Source organism: Podarcis raffonei, chromosome 10, assembly GCF_027172205.1.
Source record: "Podarcis raffonei isolate rPodRaf1 chromosome 10, rPodRaf1.pri, whole genome shotgun sequence".
Lineage (NCBI taxonomy): Eukaryota > Metazoa > Chordata > Lepidosauria > Squamata > Lacertidae > Podarcis > Podarcis raffonei.
Genome location: NC_070611.1, coordinates 30801178 through 30825768, shown reverse-complemented (window position 1 = coordinate 30825768; position 24591 = coordinate 30801178). Strand labels below are relative to the sequence as shown.

At 43.8% G+C, this 24591-nt stretch overlaps 2 protein-coding genes and 1 non-coding gene across 3 annotated transcripts; all 3 read left to right on the top strand.

Annotated features, from left to right (window-relative positions):
- The first annotated feature begins 637 nt into the window (after positions 1 to 637).
- RPL18A (ribosomal protein L18a) lies at positions 638 to 6789 on the top strand. Its single transcript, XM_053406049.1, has 5 exons — positions 638 to 764; positions 1652 to 1831; positions 4285 to 4414; positions 5615 to 5724; positions 6641 to 6789. Exons 1-5 carry the CDS (start codon positions 747 to 749, stop codon positions 6731 to 6733), a joined length of 531 nt encoding a protein of 176 aa, XP_053262024.1. The 5' UTR covers positions 638 to 746; the 3' UTR covers positions 6734 to 6789.
- On the top strand, positions 5386 to 5514 carry LOC128422953 (small nucleolar RNA SNORA68). The gene has a single exon (XR_008332632.1). It is a non-coding gene; the product is annotated as a small nucleolar RNA SNORA68 (small nucleolar RNA).
- A 1793-nt stretch (positions 6790 to 8582) lies between the features above and the next one.
- On the top strand, positions 8583 to 15924 carry KICS2 (KICSTOR subunit 2). The gene is made up of 3 exons (XM_053405956.1): positions 8583 to 8970; positions 12166 to 12454; positions 14619 to 15924. Exons 1-3 carry the CDS (start codon positions 8736 to 8738, stop codon positions 15433 to 15435), a joined length of 1341 nt encoding a protein of 446 aa, XP_053261931.1. The 5' UTR covers positions 8583 to 8735; the 3' UTR covers positions 15436 to 15924.
- Positions 15925 to 24591: the final 8667 nt, after the last annotated feature.

The window sequence follows — 24591 nt, the reverse complement described above, 5'->3', positions numbered from 1 at the left end:
TATAACATCTCTAATCCAGGAAAAGGGGAATTTATGTTTCAATGAGTTCTAGGTCAAGCAGAAGTATATCACTCTGAATTTTGTTGATGGAGGACTGAGAATGCATTTTCACTAGGCCAATCTCTAATGAGGTGGTTGTTGATTCCCGCTGGGTGCAGGATAATAATTTTCTGCTCCATCATGTGACGTTCCTCAAAAGGTCTCTGGGAATACAAGACCTATGGCATCTTCCTCTCCGAAACGTGTGAGAATAGCTGGAGTGGAGGGGACGGATGATCCAGCATCAGAATTGATGCTTTTCTCATACAGATTATGGCATGAGTGGCAGCTGTCCTGCCTTGAACACAGGCAACTGGTGGACTGTAAATTTGCTAAGCATAGCAACGCCATCATTTTATCCTTTCAGAATGACAGAAGCATCCGAATTTTAACTTTCAGCTGCCTTATTTGCAGTGACGTGCCTATGAGAGACATACGCCATTCACGTAGATTTTGTCGCGCCGCGAACCGCAAGCTAGCCCACCCTTGAGGCCGTTCACGTCAATTCCGTTGGAAAACTGACCAATAAGCAACGTGTTCCGTCTCGAGACGGACGTTTCTCTCGCCCATTCTGAATGCCTTCCGCGTGAAACCAATAGCGGGCGGCAGCTCCCCCGGAAAGGCGGGGCGTCGCGTCGGGTTGGTGACGTGCGGGCGTCGCGCATGCGGGCCTTCCTTTTCTGGGTGGCAGCGAGAGAGGCAGCACCATGAAGGCGTCGGGCACCGTAAGCGAAGCGCCGGTCTCGCGGGCTTGAGGGCGTCTCGGGTAGACGCTTCTAATAAGGCAAAGCGGGCGGGGGTGGGGGGGAAGCGGCTGAGGGTGGCGGCGACGGCGCAGGGAGGAGGCGGCTCTCAATGGGTCTTTCCTCGGCCTTGTCTGGCTCAGGCCACGAGCGAGCGACCAATATGGCGGCACTGCCGCCGTCAGCTCCTCGCAGCGTGGAGCCTCCGGGAGACGCGCTTGGCTGAGAAGCCCCGCCTAAGGCGGATGGTTCCCCCCCACTCCAAGGCCGTGGTATGGGGAGGCTTCCCCTTTATATCAGGCCTACTCCTCTCGCCTCCTTTCCACCCTCATGGGAACATGCAGTTTCCAGTCGGGGCTGGTCTTTCCTGCATCTTTTGAACTGGGCAAACTACTGATCGTTGAAATATACTTTCCCTGTATGTCAGGGATGGGCCGATGTGTGTGCGCACAATGTACAGAGCTCAGTATGATTAACGTCAAGATACCGTTGCACAGGTGGCGCTGTGAGTTAAACCACAGAGCCTAGGACTTGCTGATCAGAAGGTTGGCGGTTCGAATCTCCGCAATGGGGTGAGCTCCCGTTGCTCGGTCCCTGCTCCTGCCAGCCTAGCAGTTATAAAGCACATCAAAGTGCGAGTAGATAAATAGGTACCACTCCAGCGGGAAGGTAAACGGTGTTTCCGTGCTGGCCACATGACCCGGAAGCTGTACGCTGGCTCCCTCGGCCAATAAAGCGAGATGAGCGCTGCAACCCGAGTCGGTCACGACTAGAACTAATGGTCAGGGATCTCTTTACCGTTGCACAAGTAATTCATTTTTTACAATCTTGCTTGGATTTTTCATGTTTGTTTTCTCTCTTTCTTTCAGCTGAGGGAGTACAAAGTTGTTGGGAGATGCCTCCCCACTCCTAAGTGCCCAACACCACCTCTCTATCGTATGCGCATCTTTGCTCCTAATCATGTTGTTGCAAAGTCCCGTTTCTGGTACTTTGTCTCTCAGCTGAAGAAGATGAAGAAATCTTCTGGGGAAATTGTGTACTGTGGACAGGTAAGACCACGAACAAACTTAAATCTTAAAGACCTGTTTAATTTTGTGGTTGGAATGCTTGCTTATTTGCTTAACCCAACATTCCCAGGTACCTAGCTTGTATATATCACCTGTGGGAAACTTCTGTCCCTCCAGATGTTGCTGCATTACAACTCCTACCATCCTTGTCAATTGGCCATGCTAGTTCAGCAGCATTTGGAGGGCCAAAGGTTCCGCATACGTATATTTTACCAATGCTTTATTAATAATTTTCAGAATGTCTGGTCTAGCTTTTTTGGCTTCGTCAAAAGTATTTAAGTGCTGTAGGTTGGCTCAAAAATTTTGCTGAGTATTTCGCTGCACATTGTCAGTGCAATCCTAATCATGCTTACTCAGAAGTAACTCCTATTGAATGCAGTAGGGCTTCCAGGTAGGTGGGAGTTAGGATTGCAGCTTGAAATGCTTTCCCTCCATTTTGAAAACACTTAAAATTAATGTTGCTGTGTTTCTCTGTAACATGCTACTACTTCTTTGAAGAATCTAATTGGTGTAGCGTGTGGATTTGGCAGGATATTCTGTATTACTGTAATGTTTTAGGCATTTTACAGTTTTTAAAAGGGGTAGACATAGGACAAGGACGTAGAAAAATATTCCTTATAAACCTCCAAAGTAATCTCTTGATTTCAGCAGAATTTACATAGGGTAGTCAAATCCCAGGTGGTATGGGATGATGGGAGTTGTTGTCCAACATCATCTGGGAACCCAAGGTTGAGAAAGCCTGGTCTAGAGATTGTTTCTCATTTAAAATAATCCAAATTGGCCTGGAAGGGTTGAGATTGAAAATTGGTTATAAAATTCTAATTCTAATTTCTTAAAATACTATAATTTGAGTTCACCCAGTAGAGCTTATTGGCAATAAGCTGGAGTCAAATGAAAGAAAGTGAAACTTAACACTTAATCTGCAGCTGATTTACCACCACAAGATGTGTTGATGGCCGCTAGCATAGTTGCATTAAACGGTTGATTACTAAATGAATCTTTCATGCTACAAGGCAGTATACTTCTGAAAATCAGATACTAACCTTCATATTTATATACTATTTTGAGCTTCTGAAAGCATCTTCTGGCATTCTGTCCACAGTTGTTTTTAGATTAATTCTGCAATCATAAGCACACTTACGATATAAGCCCTTTTGAATACAGTGGGGCTTCTGAAAAAACATGCATAGGATTACACCAGGATCTCCGAAACTGGTGTCATCTGGATTTCAGAACTGCATCTCTCATCAGCATTTGACAATGCTTGATAGGACTGATGAGAGATGAAGTCCATAGCAGTTGACGGGCCACAGATTAGTCTATCCTGCTGCAGATGGACATTGGTTTGCTGTACCAAGGAAATTTTACATTCTTACTAGGTTGTTTTGTGATGGCTGCATATTAGTTCCAGGCATGATCCACATACAGTGGTGCCTCGCAAGACGAAAAGAATCTGTTCTGCGAGTCTCTTCATCTAGCGGTTTTTTCGTCTTGCGAAGCAAGCCCATTGATGGATTAGCGGCTTTTAGCGGCTTAACGGATAAGCAGATAAGCGGCTTAGAAAAAGGGGGGGAAGGGAAAAAAACCCGCAGGAACTCGCAAGACATTTTCGTCTTGCGAAGCAAGCCCATAGGAGATTCGTTTTGCGAAGCACCTCCAAAACGGAAAACTCTTTCGTCTAGCGAGTTTTCCGTCTTGCGAGGCATTCGTCTTGCGGGGCACCACTGTACAGTACTTAAAGCAGTACTTTGTACTCAGCAGCATTTTGTAGTAATGAAAGCCATATATACCATATAACAGAGATGAGGAATCTGTAGCCCTCCAGATGTTGCTGAAATAAAACGCCCATCATCCCGGTGTTAGAAACACAGATGTGAAAGCTAGGAGCTAAATGGCACCTTAAACCTCGGTTATGAGTACATCAACGGAATGTCTAGGCATGCTTCTTTAATAACAGTACAGTGCTGAAAATGAATGAACAGCTAAAATATGTTCATTTTTCACATGGTCGAGTCCTTCCCCTCCCACCACCTAATATTCTTAAGAGGGTCTCTTCTCCAATCTTCAGAGAGTAGCTGGAAAATGGGAGTCAGAAAAATGTCCTCCTTTGCTTCCACTCTGCAGTTTTAATCTGAAATCTTAGGCGCCGCACTGCTCCCAGAGCTCAGAAACTGCTCGCACTAATGAAATTTCCTGCCACAAAATGTGCCTAGAACAATGGGAGTTTTGAACAGTTTATCATCCTGGAACATTGGCCATGATGGCTGATGGGAGTTGTAGTCTAAAACATCTGGAAGTTAATAGGTTCCCTATTCCTGCCATATAAATTTAACAGCAATGAAATCTCTCCATTCTGATCCATTTGTTGATTCTTTCACTTGTTATATAAAGCACTGGTAGTCTGTAATGTGATTTTTCTAACAATGCAATCATAGGTTTTTGAGAAGTCTCCGTTGAAGGTGAAAAATTTCGGTATCTGGCTGCGCTATGATTCTCGTAGTGGAACTCATAACATGTACAGGGAGTACAGGGATTTGACAACTGCTGGAGCTGTTACACAGTGCTGTAAGTAGAGACCCTTTGGAATGTTTGGTTTCCTTTCGATACCACTATTGAAAGATAATGAAAAAGAGGAAATAATTCAAAGTTTTTATTGTGTCATCCATTGCATTTATTTTGATTAGTTATGCAACCTAAATTGACTAAGCATTTTATATGAAGCCAGGTTATAGTTGGCTGCAACCTATATTTCTGTGACTTAAGAGTTGTGGTGGTAGTTTTGCTCAACCCATGCAGATTCTTTAACATTAAAGGTTGTTTCCAACAAATGCCCTACCACAGACTTATATGTGTGCAACAGAACTTTATCTCCTGACCCTCCCAGCACCTCCTGTTCCCTCAAAATTATCTCCTGATGGTTGGGGGACCCCCGCTCAGAGCTGATTTTTTTTTTGGGTGTGCACTGGGGGGAGAATAAACAAGTCCCGCACAAGTGGAATTTTGTTCATGCAGTGTTGGATACAACTCTTAAGGTTTTTTGAAAAATAAGTTGCAGCTTTGTGTGCTCTAGTCATAAACAAGTTTGGGACTGATGCACATTCCATTGTTCTTGATGGGTCTTAGTTATGGATAATGTGTCTGGCATTCTTTTCATTGACCCAAGCCAGGTCAAGATAAGTTTCATTCTTTTAATCTGTTCATAGCCAGACTTATCTTGACCTAGTTTGGGTCAACGAAAAGGTTAGCATGGCTCAAAACCAACCTGCTGTTGTCGGACTACAACTCCCATCACCCCTAGCTCCAGGACCAGTGATCAGGGATGATGGGAGTTGTAGTCCAACAACAGCCGGGGACCAAAGTTTGAGAAACACTGTATAAACTGTACTCTGCCACCTAATTCATGTGATTTGTTGTGTGAAAATTACTTTTAACTTTTTTTTTGTCAACTGGGAACTTTGGCTGTCCTTTAGGACTATCCACATGTACAGATTACATGATGGAAGAGCCACAAATTGTTACTGGTGTTGAAATTTAAAACTGCATACAAACCCAAAGAGCATTGTTTATAATAAAATGTTCTTGCCGTGTGTGCAGATATTAAATGTACCTTGTCGCCTTTCAAGAGCTGCTGTGCCTTTGAAAGTGAAATTGAAGGTCCTACAAATAAATACAGAAAGATTGTGTATTTGTGTATGTATAGATAGTTACAGGGCTCAACCTTGTTTATGTTATTAGAATAGTTCATAATTGTCTGGCATATTACAGATCGCGATATGGGAGCCCGTCATAGAGCTCGTGCTCACTCAATTCAGATCATGAAAGTTGAAGAGATCGCTGCTAACAAGTGCCGCAGACCAGCTGTCAAGCAGTTCCATGTAAGTAGATTAAATGCGTACTTTTGACATCTCTACAAAGTTGAGAATGGAACAGTCTTCATCAAAGTGATGTCAATAAAAAACTACAGTACTAAACCAAATCAAATTTCAATCATGTAAAATTGCCTATACTGGGTCTGCATGAGCAGATCTTCACTCAAGAGAATCCCCCATCCTCCTAGAGCAATTTCTGGGACAAGAGGGGGTGCAGATTGTAGATGAGGGAGGGAAAACACATTATACTCATGCATGGACCCATTTTCTTTTGCTGTAAAAATACTTTTGTGTTATATAACATGAAACAACATGCTTTTATTTAATAAGAGAAACCTATTTCTCCTCTTGCTGCTTAGTTTCAAATTTATAGTATTATGTATACACACCTTGTTTTGTTCTTTAAAATGTTCATTTGCAAAATGTCCTCTAAGGATTCAGTATTTGTTTCTTCTTTGCTGATTAAAACATACAGATGTTTGTTTGGTTTTGGCTTATTATAAAAAAATCATATAATTTTAGTGCAGTGCAGTGTGTCCCCCAGCTGTTTTTTTACCACAATGCAGATTCTGGTGCAGATATGTAAGTGGTACCATGATATTACTGGGAAAAATGGATTTATATATTTTTGTAGTCCCATCAGAAAGGGTATGGAGCCTGAAACGTATCTGATATTGAAGGACACCTAAAAGACATTTTGCACTAGTGACTTTTTAGCAGCTTTAGGATGCTGCCTTTATTACATGTGCGTGGGGATTAGAAAGGTGCATCCCTGTTGCTATTAACATCCAAGATGTTAATTTATTTTTACTAACTCTATTTTTCTTGTGTAGTAATGTCAATTATTAAAACATAGTAGCCATGAATTAATTTTACTAGTTAGTGTCTAATGAACATTTACTAATGCTTTGTTTTCCTACAGGATTCCAAAATCAAGTTCCCTCTGCCACATAGAGTTCTGCGTCGTCAACATAAGCCGCGCTTCACCACCAAGAGACCAAACACGTTCTTCTAAATGCAGATTTGGTTCATTTGCTCTGAGTTTCAATAAAGTTCTTTTTGAACTTCTGATTATTTTTGTTACGTCTGGAACATAATTGTCCCAACCTTGCAAATACAGTGTTGAGGGAAATTGCACATCTGCCTGTCATCCTCTTCCCACCTCTCTGCTGTGCATCTGTGGAAGGACAAGGGAGCTGATGGATCTAGAGTATCATTCACAGAACAGGATGCTCTCTGATAGACCCATACACAGACTGGCTTTGTCAGCTTATCACAAAGAGCCTTGCTTTTAAGTTTTGAAGAGAGAAGAGCAAAGTTTCTCAGATTGCTGAGGAACAGGTAATTGTTATTGCTACAAGTAGCCATTTGCTACCTTAAATTGCTAGGCACACGTCTGTGGCAGATACAGAAACTACATATAGAAAGTTATATTTTGTACTTTTTATTATGCCTGTCACTTTCCTTAACATGTAAACAGACTCCAACTCAACAAAACTAGCAAAGAACACACAATACTTCCATTATGAACACAGGAAAATGCTAGGTTGGTGTAGCCTACACATATTTATTGCTCCAATGTGTAAACTGTGTACAAAGAAAAGCAGTCTTGCCTTGTTCTTAGGAACAGCATATGAGGTACAGAGGCAGGAGGTACCAGTTGGCTGCAAGTAGAATGCCAGGCTTAATGGATCCTGCCAGGACATAGAGGCCTCCCCAAATTGTCCACTATGTCAGGTGCTGAAAGTGTCCCTGCATATTTGCACCAGAGTTTGTGTGGCCTATGACTGAGCTGAATACAGTGGTACCTCTGGTTACATATGCTTCAGGTTACAGACTCCGCTAACCCAGAAATATTACCTCAGGTTAAGAACTTTGCTTCAGGATGAGAACAGAAATTGTGCAGTGGTGGCACAGCGGGAGGCCCAATTAGCTAAAGTGGTGCTTCAGGTTAAGAACCGTTTCAAGTTAAGAAGAGACCTCCAGAACGAATTAAGTTCTTAACCTGAGGTACTACTGTATTTTGACTTGACAGACTCACTATAAAAATAGTTGAAAACATTGGGAAGGGTAATGTGAGGCGCAAAAGTTGTGGCTATAGCAGGTGTGGAGAACCTTTGGCTGATGCTACACAAAATGCCAGATACGGGGCAGGTGGCGTTACAGCTGACTGACTTAAAGGCAACCGGACAGGCAATGCTGATACCATGATAGTCATCTTTCGCCTGATGTTTCTACTTTTAAGTTTGGAAAATTTCTCCAGAGTTTAAAAAACAAAACCTGGGGTCGGGGGCTCTATGTCTTTCCTCTTAGTTCTTTCTCAGAATCCAAACACAGGAAGCAAGGACAAATTGACCAATAATCTTGATATTAACAGAAAAATATAGGACGACTAAGAAAGCTGCAAAACAGACTGGTAGCATGTCTTTTGGTAAAGAATTGGGTGCTGAGTTGTGTAAGTGTGTAGCATGGAAAAAGGAAGCCTGATACAGTCTTGGGCATCGGTGGCCAATCCCCAAACCTGGCCATTATCAGTGGATGAGTAGAGAAGGAACGAGTTTCAACCCCATCGTCGATGTGCCTGAACATGCAGCTGTATAAAGTTGGCCACTGCCGCCTTCGGGCTACCGGTCTAGGACTTGAGCCCTTCTGTCCTCGCTGCGCTCCTATGGAAATAAATTAGCCCCCGCCCCGCCGATTGTTGGATTCACTAACCAATAGGATTCGTTCCCCTGATGCCTCGTCCCCGCCCCTCACCAGCCTCGCTCGGGTTCCCCCGCCCTTTGGCTTCCCTGATAGATCACGTGGCGCTGCGCCTTCCCTACAGCCCGATTGGCTCTTGAATAGGGAAGGGGCGGGCGCGCGGGGGGCGGTTATGATGGCCGCCCTCCGGTTCACGTGACTTGTCCTTTAGGTGTATATGTCTGCGGGAGCGCGCGCGTGTGTTTGTGGATGTCTCCGCGTTGGGGCGCGGGAGAGGTGGCTGCCCTGCGCGTGGCGGCGGCGGCGGCGGGCGAATGGGGGAGTCTACCCCTCTGGGCGCGCCCGTGCCGGTGGAGCAGGCGGTGCTGGAGACCTTCTTCTCGCACCTGGGCATCTTCTCCTACGACAAGGCCAAGGACAATGTGGAGAAGGAGCGCGAGGCCAACAAGAGCGCGGGCGCCAGCTGGCTCTCGCTGCTGGCCGGCTTGGCCCACCTGGCCGCGGCCGAGAAGGCCTATCACAGCATGACCTTCCTGGGTCAGAAACTAGGTACCGACCGGGCCGCGGCTGCTGCTTTGGGGCCGCTTTTCTTCTCTCCTCCCCCCTCCTCCGCCGCCCCATTCAACTGAGGCGCAGGTCTCCCCTTGACAGAGAAGGGCAGTTCTTCCTTGATGGGCGGAACTTCTCCTCAGGCCCGCCAGCAGTTGGTCCCGAGGTGTAGATGTTGAGTGAGGGCAGGGGTGCCAACTTGAATAAAATATCGGGGTGGGGGGGCAGATATTATGTGAACTGCCCTGAGACCCGCAGCTATAGGTAAAGGTAAAGGGACCTCTGACCATTAGGTCCAGTTGTGAGCGACTCTGGGGTTGCGGCGCTCATCTCGCTTTATTGGCCGAGGGAGCCGGCGTACAGCTTCCGGGTCATGTGGCCAGCATGACCAAGCCGCTTCTGGCAAACCAGAGCAGCGCACGGAAATGCCATTTACCTTCCCGCCGGAGTGGTACCTATTTATCTACTTGCACTTTGACGTGCTTTCGAACTGCCAGGTTGGCAGGAGCAGGGACCAAGCAACGGGAGCTCACCCCGTCGCGGGGATTCGAACCGCCGACTTTCTGATCGGCAAGTCCTAGGCTCTGTGGTTTAACCCATAAGAATAATAAGCCGCATCCCCGCCATAGCTGTCAACTTTCAGATTTGAGAATAAGGGATCAGCAGCCTTGAAAATAAGGGATCAGCAGCTTCACCTGTCCCAGGGACAGTCTACCGGATATCTAACAATCCGGGATAGCAGCGGGAAGCAGTGGGAAATGGCGCTGGAATAAGGGAATTTCCCGTAAAAAAGGGAAGGTTGACAGCTATGATCCCCGCATAAACAAGGTGTGGTGCACGCACCTCATTTGAATGGCAACACCCATCAACTTTGGCTGCCGCCCCCAGCTCCCTCAGGTATTTTATTGGGGGGGGGGGGCAAAGGGACCTTGGCCCCTAGGAGTTGGCTCCTATGCTGAGGGGTTGGGCCTATGTCATCCCCCTTCTGCACTTCACTGACCTCCACACACCTTTCCAGACATCCATATCCACGACAGCCTTGGGATGTTCAGCAGAACAAACAAAAGCTAGGGACAGCTCAAAGGTATATTTACAGGCAAAGGTGTACATGTTTCATGGAAGAGTTGCTTCAGACTCCCAATGTTCATCACAAGCAATACATCCTGTCATCCTGCCATTATAGTTCCCGTTTCTTGCCCGGCAGAAACTGAATTCAATAATAACAATATTGAGGGCCCCCTTTTTTAACACAATACATCGGCTTTTTGTTCTGATGCAGCCTGATAGTGAAAGCAAGTGCTGGAGCAACTGCTTTGCATGCAGTTAGATCTGAGGTTCAGTTGGAAACACTGGTGTGGAGATGTTGCCAGTTAATGTAGGCCAGTGGTGTCCAAACCTTTTTCAAAGAGGGCCAGATTTGATGAAGTGAAGGGCCGTGAGAGCTGGCCAAAGGACCAACCAAAGTTGGTGAGCTTTTTTTAAGTTGGTGAGCTTTTTTTAAGTTGGTGAGCTTTTTTTAAGTTGGTGAGCTTTTTTTAGGCAATACTACTGAGCTAGCTAGAACAGAAATCTGATTCATGCAAGGCAGTCTGTTGCCGAATGGAAACTAATAGGCAGGAATCATTTTGGGTGCTGGAATGGCCATTTAAATGTGATAGAAAGAGTCCCAGTTAATAGACTTTGGAAGGAGAGGGTGGTGAATGGGTCCTTCATCGTACAGGCTGCAGATTAACTTTCAAATCATTGAGCAACTTCAGATTTATAAAGCTACTCTAAAACAGCATTCTTTGACATGGCACTGGCAGTCCAGGTAATGTGCTGATATCAGTAACCTGTTAGGGCTTTCTGGTTCTTCTGATGCTCATGTTTGCAGAACTAGGTTGTCACATGGAACTGTCAGCAACACCAGTTTAATAAAATCACCCAATAGGCACTGTCCAAAAACAGAAAAGCATAAGTCCTTCCTGAAGTCTCATATTCTGAAAAAAGCCGTGAGACAAAAGGAGAGAAGAGTTGCAGAGGAACTTTGCACTTGCTGGAGTGGGAAAAATAAAAGCATGAAAAGAGTTAAAGAATCTTGGAGGGATTTTTAGTCCTTGCTTTCAAAATCACAGCTGTTTACAAATAAGAATTATATTACTCTCATGCACTGTGTTCTTTGCATTTGATTACTTAACTCTGCTTCCTTCCCTTAATGGGTCTTGTGACTCCCTTGAGGTGTGATGTGGCTCTTGGGAAAATACATGCTTAAGCTTTCTTAATCTTAAATAATTTAAAATGTACTTGCTTGTGTGCTTTTAAGGACTAATGAGCAGGTCTTTGAGTGCATCTGTTTTCTTTGAGTTCTGATTTGCAGTTAGAATGTTGGTATATTCATGACTGTACGTTTCACATTTCAGGGTTTAAAAAACTTAAAAGTGTTTCGTGTTGTTTGGTCAAAAACACATTCAAAAGTCTAGCTATTAATAGCAACATGAGTTATTAACATTTAATGATGGCAATGCTGTGTAAAATCCTTAGAGAAGAGGTTACTTCTAGGTTGAGTATATTCTTCCCAGCAAACTTAGAAGTAATATTTAGACCTTTCTAAAAACAAGGCATGAACAGTGAAGCAATGTGGCAGAAGGCCCCTGATGAAAAATTAATTTGGAACAAGTAGAGGTTAAACTGGGACACAGGTGGCGCTGTGGGTTAAACCACAGAGCCTAGGGCCTGCCGATCAAAAGGTCAGCGGTTCGAATCCCTGTGACGGGGTGAGCTCCCATTGCTCGGTCCCTGTTCCTGCCAACCTAGCAGTTCAAAAGCACGTCAAAGTGCAAGTAGATAAATAGGTACCGCTCCGGCAGGAGGGTAAACGGCGTTTCTGTGCGCTGCTCTGGTTCGCCAGAAGCGGCTTAGTCATGCTGGCCACATGACCCGGAAGCTGTACGCTGGCTCCCTTAACCAATAAAGCGAGATGAGCGCCGCAACCCCAGAGTCAGTCACAACTGGACCTAATGGTCAGGGGTCCCTTTACCTTTAGAGGTTAAACTTGCTAAAATGCAATCTTCTATTACGTAATAATGAAATCTCTTACAAGTCATTGTTGCTGCTGAACATGCAATTGCTAATTAACCACGGAGGCATATTGTTTCGTCTTGTTCATTTTTCATCCATAGTATGGGTAATATATACTTCTTTTCAAAAAAAATACAGGTGGACAGTCATTCTTCAGCCGAAAAGACTCTATACGAACCATATATACATCTCTGCATAATGAACTGAAGAAGGTGGTGGCAACGGGTCGGAATGCATTGGGGGGAACAGCCCCTCACCTAGAAGAACTGCTTTCTCACCTGTCTGAGCAGCTCTGTTATTTTGTTCAGGCTCGAATGGAAATTGCTGATTTCTATGAAAAAATGTATAGCCTTAGCACCCAAAAGTTTATCAACTCCGAGGAACTGGTCAACATATTGGAATCCATCCTTAAAAAATACAGCTCAAGGTCAGTGTGTCCTTTTAATGTCATTGATGTCTTTATTTTAAGCAGAAGGATTGAAAATTTGCATTATAGCTTTGTCAATGTAAAAGCAGTCCGGAATCCAAATGGTTTAGTCTTTATACCATTTTACATATTAGCAAAAAATGAGTTTAAAATATATGAACAATGCCAACAAAGTGTCTGCAATTCCCCCCAACCCCGGTGTTTTATATGACCAGCTGTTGGAACAGGGATCTGGCAGTTTCTATCATGTTTGCTATCCAACAATTTCATTAACTTTCATCTTCCCCTACCCCTTAATTTTTTTTTGATGGGCTCAGGAAGCCTGCAAATTTATACATAGTGTCTAAATTTAAGAACATAATCACAGATTTAGGGTTGGTACAAAATTGTATCCTCTCAGCCTTATCATCATGATTTTTCTAAACTGCAACATCCACTAATTAATTTTAAATAGTTCCCCATAATTTAATTTTTTTAAAAAATATGGTTTCATATCTGTATTTCTTAATTGTCAGTGTCAGGAGTAGACATTTTTGTGTGTGTAGAAAGCAGGTGTGGAAACGACTTTGTAATGGTGTCTGTGGTAAGGCTTTTAATTAGTACACATTTCTGAGACAGTGTAAGTTTTGTCATTTAGCCGCCGCCTTCATCATCATCATTCAGTTGGCAATTTTCTGGAATTAGTTTTTCACTAGATGTCCCCAACAAGGCTTGCATTCAGTTTAAATTCTGCTTCATTTAAACTTGGTTAGCTGAGAGTCTTATATGGTGGACTGAAGGCACATTGTCTCCAAGTAGGCAACATTTTTTCAGACACAATATCAGGAATGTTCCTCTCATTAGGAAACAATTTGAGCACTGGTCTGTGCTTTTTCTTCGTTGTCTAGTTTGCAGTAACAATAAAATGGCTGTTGACCTGGTCGTTGGAACCAACTGGAGCTGAAATTTTGTAGAAATGAGTAGTGGGTCACTTTCAAGTGGATGTTTATATAATTTAATTAGTATAACTTATTCTGACCAAAAGGGACGCGGGTGGCGCTGTGGGTAAAACCTCAGCGCCTAGGACTTGCCAATCGCATGGTCGGCGGTTCGAATCCCGCGGCGGGGTGCGCTCCCGTCGTTCGGTCCCAGCGCCTGCCAACCTAGCAGTTCGAAAGCACGTCAAAGTGCAAGTAGATAAATAGGGACTGCTTACCAGTGGGAAGGTAAACAGCGTTCCGTGTGCTGCGCTGGCTCGCCAGATGCAGCTTGTCATGCTAGCCACGTGACCCGGAAGTGTCTGCGGACAGCGCTGGCCCTCCGGCCTATAGAGTGAGATGGGCGCACAACCCTAGAGTCTGGCAAGACTGGCCCGAATGGGCAGGGGTACCTTTACCTTTACCTTTATTCTGACCAAAGTTTTCTGCTGCATCCAAATGTGAAGCATTCTATGGTGAGTTGGAGGGCCTTTGTTTTTTTTTGCAGAATTTGGGAATAAATCATATATTATCCAACACTTGGAAGTATTGGCCCACTTCACATGTATGCTATAATTAATGGTTTACCTTGAAAATACATTTCTGGTGTGTTTATGTCCTCTCCACTACTGTGTGGAGGAAACAAACCATGATCTCTGGCTTAATGTTCTGAACTCTGCTTTGTTTTGCTCCCAACAACCATAATCAGTAAGCCAAGAATAAACCTTGGCTAAGATTATGGTTTGTTAGGAGCGAAACAAACCATGGTTCCTTGTTCAAATACAACGCCTAGCTGGGGATTATGGTTTGCTTTCTGCCAATGTGATCCAAGAGGAGTGAAGCAGGCATGATTTACTATGGTTGATGGCTTCTTGTGATGTGTGAATGTGGCTGTTGTGCCCCTTGGAGACAAGCATAGAAATTACTCAACTTGGATACATTGGTGAGTGGAACATGGGCGAATTGCTTATTCGGTGTACCTGGTACATGATTGTAACATGCAGAGTTGCCAAGATCTTACAATCCTATTAGAAGTAGTGACAAAGCTCTTCCATTCTGTTTTGTACCATGGTGTTGTTTCTGGGAAGGACAGCATTTGGCAAGCATGCTCTAGAACCGTACACTCTCTCTGGATTCCTGGCTGATTGAGAGAATAGCTTTTCTGTGCAATGCATCTCATGCATCTCGAAATGTCTTCCCTTCTCTAGATTTCATCATCCAATCCTTAGTCCTCTGGAAAGTAGCTTCCAGTTAGAAGCGGATGTGCTTACCCATCTTTTGAAGGCTCAGGAACAGATCTCAGAGTGGAAATTCCTCCCATCCTTGGTGCATTTGCACAATGCTCACACAAAGCTGCAGACCTGGGGACAGATTTTCGAGAAGCAACGAGAAACCAAGAAACACCTGTTTGGCGGCCAGTCTCAGAAGGCTGTGCAACCGCCACACCTTTTCCTGTGGCTCATGAAACTCAGGAATATCCTCCTTGCCAAATTTAGCTTTTACTTTCATGAGGCACTTAGTCGGCAAACGACGCCATCAGAAATGAAGACATTGACTGCAAAAGCCAATCCTGATTATTTTGGGAAAATTTCCAGCTTTATCAGGAAATACGATGCTGTTAACGTTTCCTTAATCTTTGACAACCGTGGATCGGAGAGCTTTCAGGGACATGGTTACCATCATCCCCATTCCTACAGAGAAGCCCCCAAAGGTGTTGATCAGTATCCTGCAGTAGTATCTCTGCCCAGTGACAGGCCTGTTATGCACTGGCCCAATGTCATCATGATTATGTCTGACAAGGCTTCTGACCTCAACAGTTTGGAAAAGGTGGTCCATTTCTATGATGACAAAGTTCAAAGCACATACTTTTTGACTCGCCCCGAACCTCATTTTACCATTGTAGTTATTTTTGAATCCAAGAAGTCTGAGAGAGACTCTCATTTTATCTCTTTTCTCAATGAAACTTCCTATTCCCTTAAGAACTCAAAAGCATTTGCAAGTCTGAAGCCTGGATCCAAAGGATAAAAGGATTTGCTATTAAAATTGTTTATTGGACTGCAAGGAAACTGGCTTTTAAGGCTTCTAGAAATGCCTGTTTGTGTATGTTGGTCATTTTTTTAAAATATAGAAGCTATTTTAATATTAAGTATTTAATGTTTAATATTAATATTCAGCATTTTTGGAATGAATAGCTTGAATGATATAAAATTGAATTGGAAGGTGGCAAACTCCTCAAATGTAGTGCACTAAAACTATCAGGATGGTGTTTTGCTCAACTGCTGTATTTTTTTTAAGTCTATATGACACTTGTTTGCCTTTACCTAAATGCACTTTATCTGCTGCTGGTCTGTCACTTAGCATTTGCTGGAAACAGATTTGAATAGGAATACGGAGTGTGAATCCCACCACCAAAAGCAATTGCTTATATTAAAAGTATTCTTTGGTCATATTCACTGGAAAATGTTGGAACTTGAAGCAAATAATTGCAATAAATTAAATGCATAATGGAAAAAATACCTTTCTTTCTCAACTCTGTAAAACCTTGGTCTGGAATTCCATAACCCACATATAAGGCCCCATTTCATCATCTTGTGGTAGTGTCTTTACAGATCCCTTTCTCTCTAAGTCTTATGCTTAGTTATGCTATAGGAAGCTGTATATACTTGTTATTATTTATTTTTAAAAAATTATATCCCATATCTTTCCTTGAAAGAGCTCAAGGTGGCTAATAGTAAAGATAGCTCATGGTTTGTATCCAGTAGTGCCACCTACATCAGCTCTGGAAGGTTTGGGGGCTCCAGAGCAGGTTCAGGGAGAGTGCCAGGGCAGAGGAATACATTTCAAGGGGGGACAAAAGGAAGAAGTCCTATTGTACTTGCAGAACTCAGCTTTTACAGCCTTGGATCCAAACTCAAATACAGCAATTTAAACCATCAAGCTAATACAGATACATGACAGCATTAAAACGTCACCAGGAAGCAACAACTCTGCCGTGAAATAAAAATTAATCAGCCTTGGGGCATTTAAGGATATGCAAATTTCTTAAACTTCCTTTCCAAGTCAGCTATGTACCTAACCAAGGACCTTAGCTTTTATAGAGGTATTGTTAACTGGTTTTTCTTTTCTGGCATGCTGCCACATGCTGCCATCCTTCAGCTACTATTCCAGAACAATGTACTCAAAATGTTGTTTTTTCCTTCTAGAAATGAAAAGATCCCGACATTTGCAAAAGATTTAGAATGGATCCTCAGTATTGTCATTTGTGTTGCACCACCCCACTTTCTGTGGGGTGGGTGGGGGCTTGTGTGGGGTGGTTTTGGAGATAGCTGCTTCATGCCACTCCCTCTGACCAGTGCAGGCTGTCAGTTTGTGAACTATTCAGAAACGTGAAGGGAATTCAGGGATCAGCTGTAGCTCAGGCAGACATAGAGAGTTCCTCTTGTCTAACCCTTTATAATTGGTTAGAATTCCAGAATACAAGGTATTATATACCAAAAAATCCAAAGAAAACTTGCACGTGCTTAGAAATCCTACGTTTACTGGCTGGCAGGACACAAGGGAGGGTAAGGAGGGGTGTGCCTACAACCACAGAACTTTTCTCAGTTTGGGTGCAACCTGCCATTAGTGTGGGAGGGGGGAAAAGGCACTCGCTTTGTAATAACAGCAACCATGTGACAAAAGGTGTAGAATATCAGCTCCAAATGCACTTAAAAATGGATCCAACCACAGCTATAGCACCATACATGGCAAGTGTGGAAAAGCCCTGACTAATGCATGGCTTTTTTATTTTCTTCTCTTTGGAGAGGTTAGTCATACTTCTCTCTCGTGAAGAGATAATCACACTGTGCAAACCACTGGCATGGCTCTGTTGGCCACTTTGGAATATTTGGGTATGGAGGGAGATTTTAGGGACAAGTTACTTTTCTTTTTTTCTTAGAAGATGAGCCATTTTGTATGGTTGGGTACTATCCAGACCCAGTGTTTTGCCAGTTTTAATGTCAGTAGGGCCTAGGATGTTGTCTCTTGTCACCACCATTTGCCTGAGTTCCTCAAAACTCATTTTCTGTGAAAGGGATCTGTCTTACACCCTCTGCTGTGAAGACAAAAGCAATGCATTCAACTTCTCTGCAATCTCCTTTGGTTGAGATGGAAGTACATTCATTCATTTTTTGCAACACAACAGTTCCAGGAAAAGATAAATGTTCCAGTATGGGAAGAAAGAGCATATATCTTTCAGAGAAAATTAACAATAAAATAAAGACACGGTATGACTAGAGGGGGAATTTTGTTATTGATACCATGGGATCTATCGGTAGGTTTCTATGACACTCCTGCAACCACCGTCCACGCACCACCTCAAATTGCAAAAGCCTCACTGGTTGTGGATTTAATTGCATTTTCCCAATGGTGATATATTGCAGCTGAGTGCTGCAATAATTCAATATCCTGAACAGAAGCCCTTTCTTGAAGGAAAGACAGTTGTGTCCTACAGAACAAATGAACATCAGCTGTGCTACATTTGTTCTTTGAAAAACTGGTTGGGAAGATCCTTGGGGACCGGAGAATATAGTGTGCAGGTATTGTCAGGTGTGCATGCAGGAGACAAGCCCCGTGACCAATAGGACTTTGCAGGACTGGGGCCTTCCTAAGTTTGTTCTAAAGAGGCAAGGCATGGCCTCACAGGTGAGGCCGATTGGTAACTCACAGCACCTGGTGGCAAGAGCTGGGAAGGGATATAAGGTCAGCATTTCCCTTCGGCTCTTTGCTACAGCAACATGCTTCCTGTCTTGCTGCGTTTGGCTTCTTGCTTCCTGATCCTTGAACCTCAGCTTCTTGACTCCCTGCTTCTTGATCCTGGGACCCTTGACTTCTTAACTCCTTGCTTCCTAACCCTCAGACCCTTGGCTTCTTGACTCCCAGCTCTCTGACCCTTGGAATCTTGGCTGCTGACTCCTGGCTTCTGGACCCCGTTCCTGCTCCCACCCTGCCATCTTGCCCCTGGTCCTGACGTCCCCTGCCGGGACTTCGATCACCCGTGAACCGGACCGTGACAGGTATGGTTTAACTGTTGTGATGTCCAACTCTCTTTACGCATATTACACTGATGGCATTAGCAATAGCCTTTAGAACAATATAAATGGAAGATTAAAGTAATAGTCAGACCTTGCGTTGGTATTTAAAATCACAGTCTGTTTTCAAAAGAGCAGTTGAAAGTACACCTGTGTACACTTTGGGTTTGGTATAAAAATAAAATGGGTTTAAAAATAATTTTGGTTTGAGTGACCTGGGAGCTTCATTAAAAATCATCACATACTTTTATTTACAACTTTACAACGGCAAAAGAACTGTGGTAACGTTTATTACTGAAATAACTACTTTTGGTTGTGTTACTAGGTGCAATTCAGCTGCATTAATTGTAAGCACTTTGATGTCACTTTTGAGACAATTGCACTGACAGTCTCTGGTGCAGTTAAATGCACAGGGCTTTTTGTCAGCTAGAACTCTTCTGCACTTCTTGGCTGGCTCCGGAAGTGGGGGGTGGGTGGGTGAGACCTGACCAGCCTCAGCAAAGCCCTGATACACATCAAGTTCATGAGGGACCCTCCCCAAAGCCCAAAGGAGACCCTCTATGGTCTCTTCACAAGCTGGATGCACAGTGGGGCTTTGCTGAGGCTGGTCAGCCTCCCAGCTAATAGCTGATGCAGAGGAAGGCTGCACCTCAACTGAGCAAGCTCCCAGCTGAGAGGTGTGCAGGTGTCAAGGCTCAGGGACTACTATCCCTCCCCTGGTGGCAGCCAAGAAAAAGCAGATAACACAAAGAGTCCTTATCATGCAATTTATTCAGTATTCACAGAGAGTAAAAGGATGTAGTCTCTGCAATGATGGCAGGACTGCAATCTATGTCAGTCCTGCGCCCGCTAATCTGAGCCTTCTGCCGCTGAGCGCTCTGTTCTAGTCTCAACGCCCGTCTGGTCCTGGGAGAAGCAGGGTCAGGAATGCTTTCCAAGGACACCGAGTCTGTCAGCTATCTCTCCCCTGGTGCTTCTTCCTGCTGTTCCAATATTTCCCAGCTTCTGCCCTCTGCAGCCTCTGAACTATGCCCTTCTGCAAACCACTGATCTAAATCTATACTGTCCCCCTGTTCTCAGGAAGGGCCAGGAGGAGGAAGGCAGTCCCCACCATTCCTCCTCAGTCCAGCCCCTGACAGCAGAGTGTGCATTTATACTTGTTAAGCTGCTCAGCTGAGGTTTGGAAGGCTCCCCTTTCTTGCCTCAACTGAGCAGCCTCAACAAGCCTCTGGCTAGTGAGGAGACACCCTCCACAACCCCGAAATAGATCCTCTTTCTGCTCTGGGATGGGTCTTCTGAGGGAGGTGCGTTCCAGCACCTTTTTGTCTAGAAAAAAAGCACTGGGTATGCTATATTTTCAAAGCATTTAGATCCAATGTCTGTACAACTGGATAGTGAAGCAATAAAACCTTTGTCTCTTAGCAACATGCTCAGGTCCTGCCTCCTAGATATGTTTTCATCAATACACACTTTTCTGTTTTATATCTTATAAATAAGCCACTGAACCTCACAGAAAACTAAAAACAAATACTACATTCCAACTGGGAATAAACCTGTATATTAACTACAATTCCTCTTCAGAATTCTACGGAATGCATATGTAGTCCCACTCCTTCAAATTATCGCGAGAAAGCAAAAGTACTTAGCTGCAATGGAAGCTAGAAGAGTCCAGCTATTGAAATAGAAGTTACCACTTGTTTGGTTTTGGAAAAGATCTTAAGGCTTGACCCTAACATACGCTGATCCAAGGCGTTTTTGGTCAGTGCCTTGATTTTGATATCAGGAAAATAATAAAGGAAGGGTTTCAGGCAACAAAAATGCATTTGTGCTCCCTCAAAGTGACAGCCGTTCTTGATGTAGTGCAGTGACCAGCAGTGAAAGGCAGTGATGAGGATGCCATCGATCTTCAAAGTTTGTACATCTGATGACATTTTGAGCGCAGCAGCTTAGAAAGGATAATGCAGCAAAAAGGCAGGATTATCAGGCAAGGCAGAACAAGGTCTACTAAAACACATTACAATCTGGAAGAAATCTGCCAGTTGTCATGAGAGTATAAAAAGTCCTGTTGGATCAGGCCAAAACCTAGCACAACACCCTTTTCTCCCTGTGGCCAGTTAGATGCCTGTGGGAAGCTGGCAAGCAGGACCTGGGTACAACTGGCCTTGTTGCTCATCTAATACTCTTCAAAATTTGGTGACCATCACTACATATTGTAGGAGTGAATTCCATAATTTATCATTTTGTTTGTCCTGAATCGTCCAACATTCAGCTTCAGTTCTCGTATTAAGAGATCAGCGTGGGCTGGTGGACTTTCCCCCCCATCCACTTTCTCCACCTAGGATGGCCAGGCCACACCTACCAATAATAATAATAATAATAATAATAATAATAATAAATTTTATTTATACCCCGCCCTCCCCAGCCAAGACCGGGCTCAGGGTGGCTAACAATCAATAATAAAAACAAATTGATTAAAATACAATTTAAAAAACAAGATTAAAATACGACATTAAAACATTAGGATGCAGCCTCTTCACAGGAGGAGAAAGGAAAAAGAAAGAGGGGGAGGGAATCAAACTGATTCTAAGCCAAAGGCCAGGTGGAACAACTCTGTCTTACAGGCCCTGTGGAAAGAAATCAGATCCCGCAGGGCCCTGGTCTCATGAGACAGAGCATTCCACCAGGCCGGAGCCAGTGTTGAGAAGGCCCTGGCTCTGGTTGAGGCTAATCTAACTTCCTTAGGGCCCAGGAACTCTAGGTTGTTGCTATTTATGGACCTTAAGGTCCTCCGTGGGGCATACCAGGAGAGACGGTCCCATAGGTACGAGGGTCCTAGGGTGTGAAGGGCTTTAAAGGTCAAAACCAGCACCTTAAATCTGACCCTGTACTCCACTATATTTATGTATCTATCTAAACCTACCTATGTATCTACCTGGGTGTTGGTTTAATAAGAGAATTAGTCAATACATAGTGAGGGGTGGGGGGAAGAATTGGCTTAGTCTGGAAAAAGTGCAACCTTTGCAGTTTTTACATTCAAGAACCATTGCCCTCTGTATCACCATCCCAGACTTTGGTGGCTCTAGTTAAAAATACCTGGGAGACAGGCTAGAGAAGCCCTCTAAAACTGATGATTCATTGATAGGATGGATCATTGGGCTGACAGGTCCAAGCCAGCTCCCTATATCTATATATAAAGCTCCGACCTGCTCTATAATCACTTCAGTTGCTCAGAATAGCAACCTAAAAGCTTTTCACATTTCAAATTCCATAATCTTGTCACTTTAGTTAAAGGCCTGCCTTCAAGATGGAGTAGATTTTTCTACCAGAAGTACACTTGCAACTCTTACATTTTTAATACGCTTCTCACTTTCAGTGTTTTCCCCTTAAAACACACACACATCACTGCCCCAACTTTGAAAACATAAAGTTCTGAAAGTTGAGCAGCAAATATATGATACACAGTGTGCTTTAGGAACGTTTGTTAAGCATGCCGTGTTATAGAGTCACAGTCATGGCCCTCTCTTGAGATGAGTCTGAGCCCCATTCCACCACTATAATGAGATACCTGGTGGAGGAAGAACTGGCTTTATGGCTTATAGTTAGACAATGGTTCAGTTGGCTGATTTGAAATTTGGCGGTGCAGGGAAGGTAGGTTGGAGGATGGCCCATGTTGAATTTGGGGTAGAAAGGATCAGAAATGGCTAATTTCCAAACGTTTGAGAGGCTTCAGCAAGTGGTGGGCACCAGGGCAACATCTAGTATGGGATGAAGAGTCTCAGCCTTGGGGGCCAAGTGGGGCCTTCCAGGACACTCTCTGTGACAGGTGATGAGACTCTTTGAAGATGCATTTCCAGCACACCTTCAAATAGGAGTTTCCTCCATATTTAATTTTAGCACTCTTGTTGATGCAAACTACTTCCTGTTTGTATCAGGTACTTCCTGTTCCTGGAGCAAGACACACTCCTATCATCTGTCAGTGGGTGGCTGCCTTGCTGCAGCAAAGCAACGACTGGGAGCTCACTTTAAGCTCCTGGTTGTTCCTTTGAACTCATGTCAGAACCTGCCCACACCTACTGTCAGGTGTGGAGCAGGTGGGCTTGGTTTTCCATGCCAAACTGGTGCTTCAGCTGGGCCATATTTGACCCACAGGCCAGAAGTTCCTCACCCCTGACTTGCAGATTTCTATACAATGTAATAAGCAAAACTACAGTCAGAGTGGATATCACGTTGAGCATGTGTGCTTTAATTTGAGAGCTGAGAACCTAATTTTAAGTGAATTGCTAATGAATCCTACATATATTTTGAAGGCCATGAAGCTTGAGCTAAGACTTACCCACAGTCCCCAACTGTAACACTTTAAAATGGACCCAAGATTTTACAAACAATTTTATTCAAATCTTAGCTAGGAAATCCTTGGTCCAACAACTAATTTTTTTCTGGAATTTTTTGGATCAGTTAGCTATTCTCTATCATTTAGGCTGAAACTATTTTGTCCCAAATTAGCATTTTGAAAGTGCAGCCTATTTGCACTTCTTCTGTGGCTCAGGGCTGCAGAGATAAAATATTTAATGGTGCTAAATTTTTGACACTATGCTGAGTGCACCATTTGCTCATGAAGTACTGAGGATTTTCTATGCAGCATGAAAAATAACTGCACTGTTAACTGAAAAAAAAGTCAATTAAATATTTGAGCTGTTTATAAGAAGTAGCAGATAAAAGTGACACAGAGTCATCTGACTTCATTACATAACCTGCTAGCTAAATGTCAAAATGTTCAGATGTTGTTGGACTGAAAACCTTTGTTATCTATAACCACTGTGTGGGATAACCAGCCTCATATAACCAACATGCTTAAGTTTAATTAATGCATGAAGGGGTTAAGATCATAGAGCAGGCATCCCCAAACTTGGCCCTCCAGATGTTTTTGGGACTACAATTCCCATCATCCCTGCCCACTGGTCCTGTTAGCCAGGGATGATGGGAGTTGTAGTCCCAAAACATCAGGAGGGCCGAGTTTGGGGATGCCTGTCATAGAGTAAGCAGTCCTGCCAGGTTTAACTCATCTTGGGAAGGAGTAGGTAATCAAGTCTTTGTTTTCCTCCAGTCTGCCTAAGAAGCTCAGTGTATGAAGAGGCTAAGCTTGTTGCTCCAGCATAACCCCATGGCTTTCACAAGCCACTTGAGTTCCTGTACTAATAATTTAGGAACTTTCAGCACTGTAACTTAGCCAAGTTTTATTTCTTGTGCAGCTTTTTCTGAAGACTGCATGGAAAAGGACATGAATCTAACTTAGCTGGAGAGTTTGTAAGTAAACCATTTTAAACTTATGAAACGTGGCTTCTCCAATGCTGGGGGAAGAAGGGCTACTTTGGAACTTCCTTGAACATTTTTAATGTCTTAATCTAGATTTCTATTCTTTCCTTTGCTGCATATTTTGCGATTTTAAACCTCTGCTGGGGTTCTCTCACCAAAGAGTACCTGTATTAAACCTGAATCTTGGCAGCCAGAGACTTCTCCTTTTATACCTATTTTTTCCTTGCGACCAGCACATTGGCCATGCTGGCTAGAGCTAATCAAGCTCCACAACATTTGCAGTACCACAGGTTCCCTATCCTGGTAGAGAGACTAAAATTCATGCCCTTTGATTGTCAACGGACTGTATTTTACTGGCAGCGGTTTCTGTGCTGCTACCCACAGGAAAGAGATTGATAAAGCAGATTGGAGTCCTCTTGTTACTTGCTTTGCCTTACCAGTGTGGCACCCATGGGCACCAGTGTGCCTGCCAGTACCTCCTTTGGCACTCATGAAAGGTGGCATTAAACAGCCGCTTAAAAAATCCACAATGCATGAAAGGCTGATTGCTCTTCCTGCTCAGTTCTTTAAACTGGCTCAGCCACGCCTACTTTGAAGCCATTATCCCACACCCCTGTGGCAGCCATTTTGTGATAGGCCACACCCCCCACTGCCCTATATCAGAATTCCACATGTGATCACTGGCCCCCAAAGGTTGGGGCTCCCTGCTTTACAGACTCTCTTCTAGAGCTGAATTCCTTATAGCGGATCAGATTATTTGTCCACCTACCCTGGTATTGTCTACTCTGTCCGTCAGTCG

Coding starts and splice junctions, on each gene's coding strand:
- KICS2 (XM_053405956.1), top strand. CDS start 8,736: ATGGGGGAGTCTACCCCTCTGGGCGCGCCCGTGCCGGTGGAGCAGGCG. Junction 8,971..12,165: donor CTTCCTGGGTCAGAAACTAG/GTACCGACCGGG, acceptor AAAAAAATACAG/GTGGACAGTCATTCTTCAGC. Junction 12,455..14,618: donor CTTAAAAAATACAGCTCAAG/GTCAGTGTGTCC, acceptor TCCCTTCTCTAG/ATTTCATCATCCAATCCTTA.
- RPL18A (XM_053406049.1), top strand. Junction 4,415..5,614: donor TGGAGCTGTTACACAGTGCT/GTAAGTAGAGAC, acceptor GGCATATTACAG/ATCGCGATATGGGAGCCCGT. Junction 5,725..6,640: donor CAGCTGTCAAGCAGTTCCAT/GTAAGTAGATTA, acceptor GTTTTCCTACAG/GATTCCAAAATCAAGTTCCC.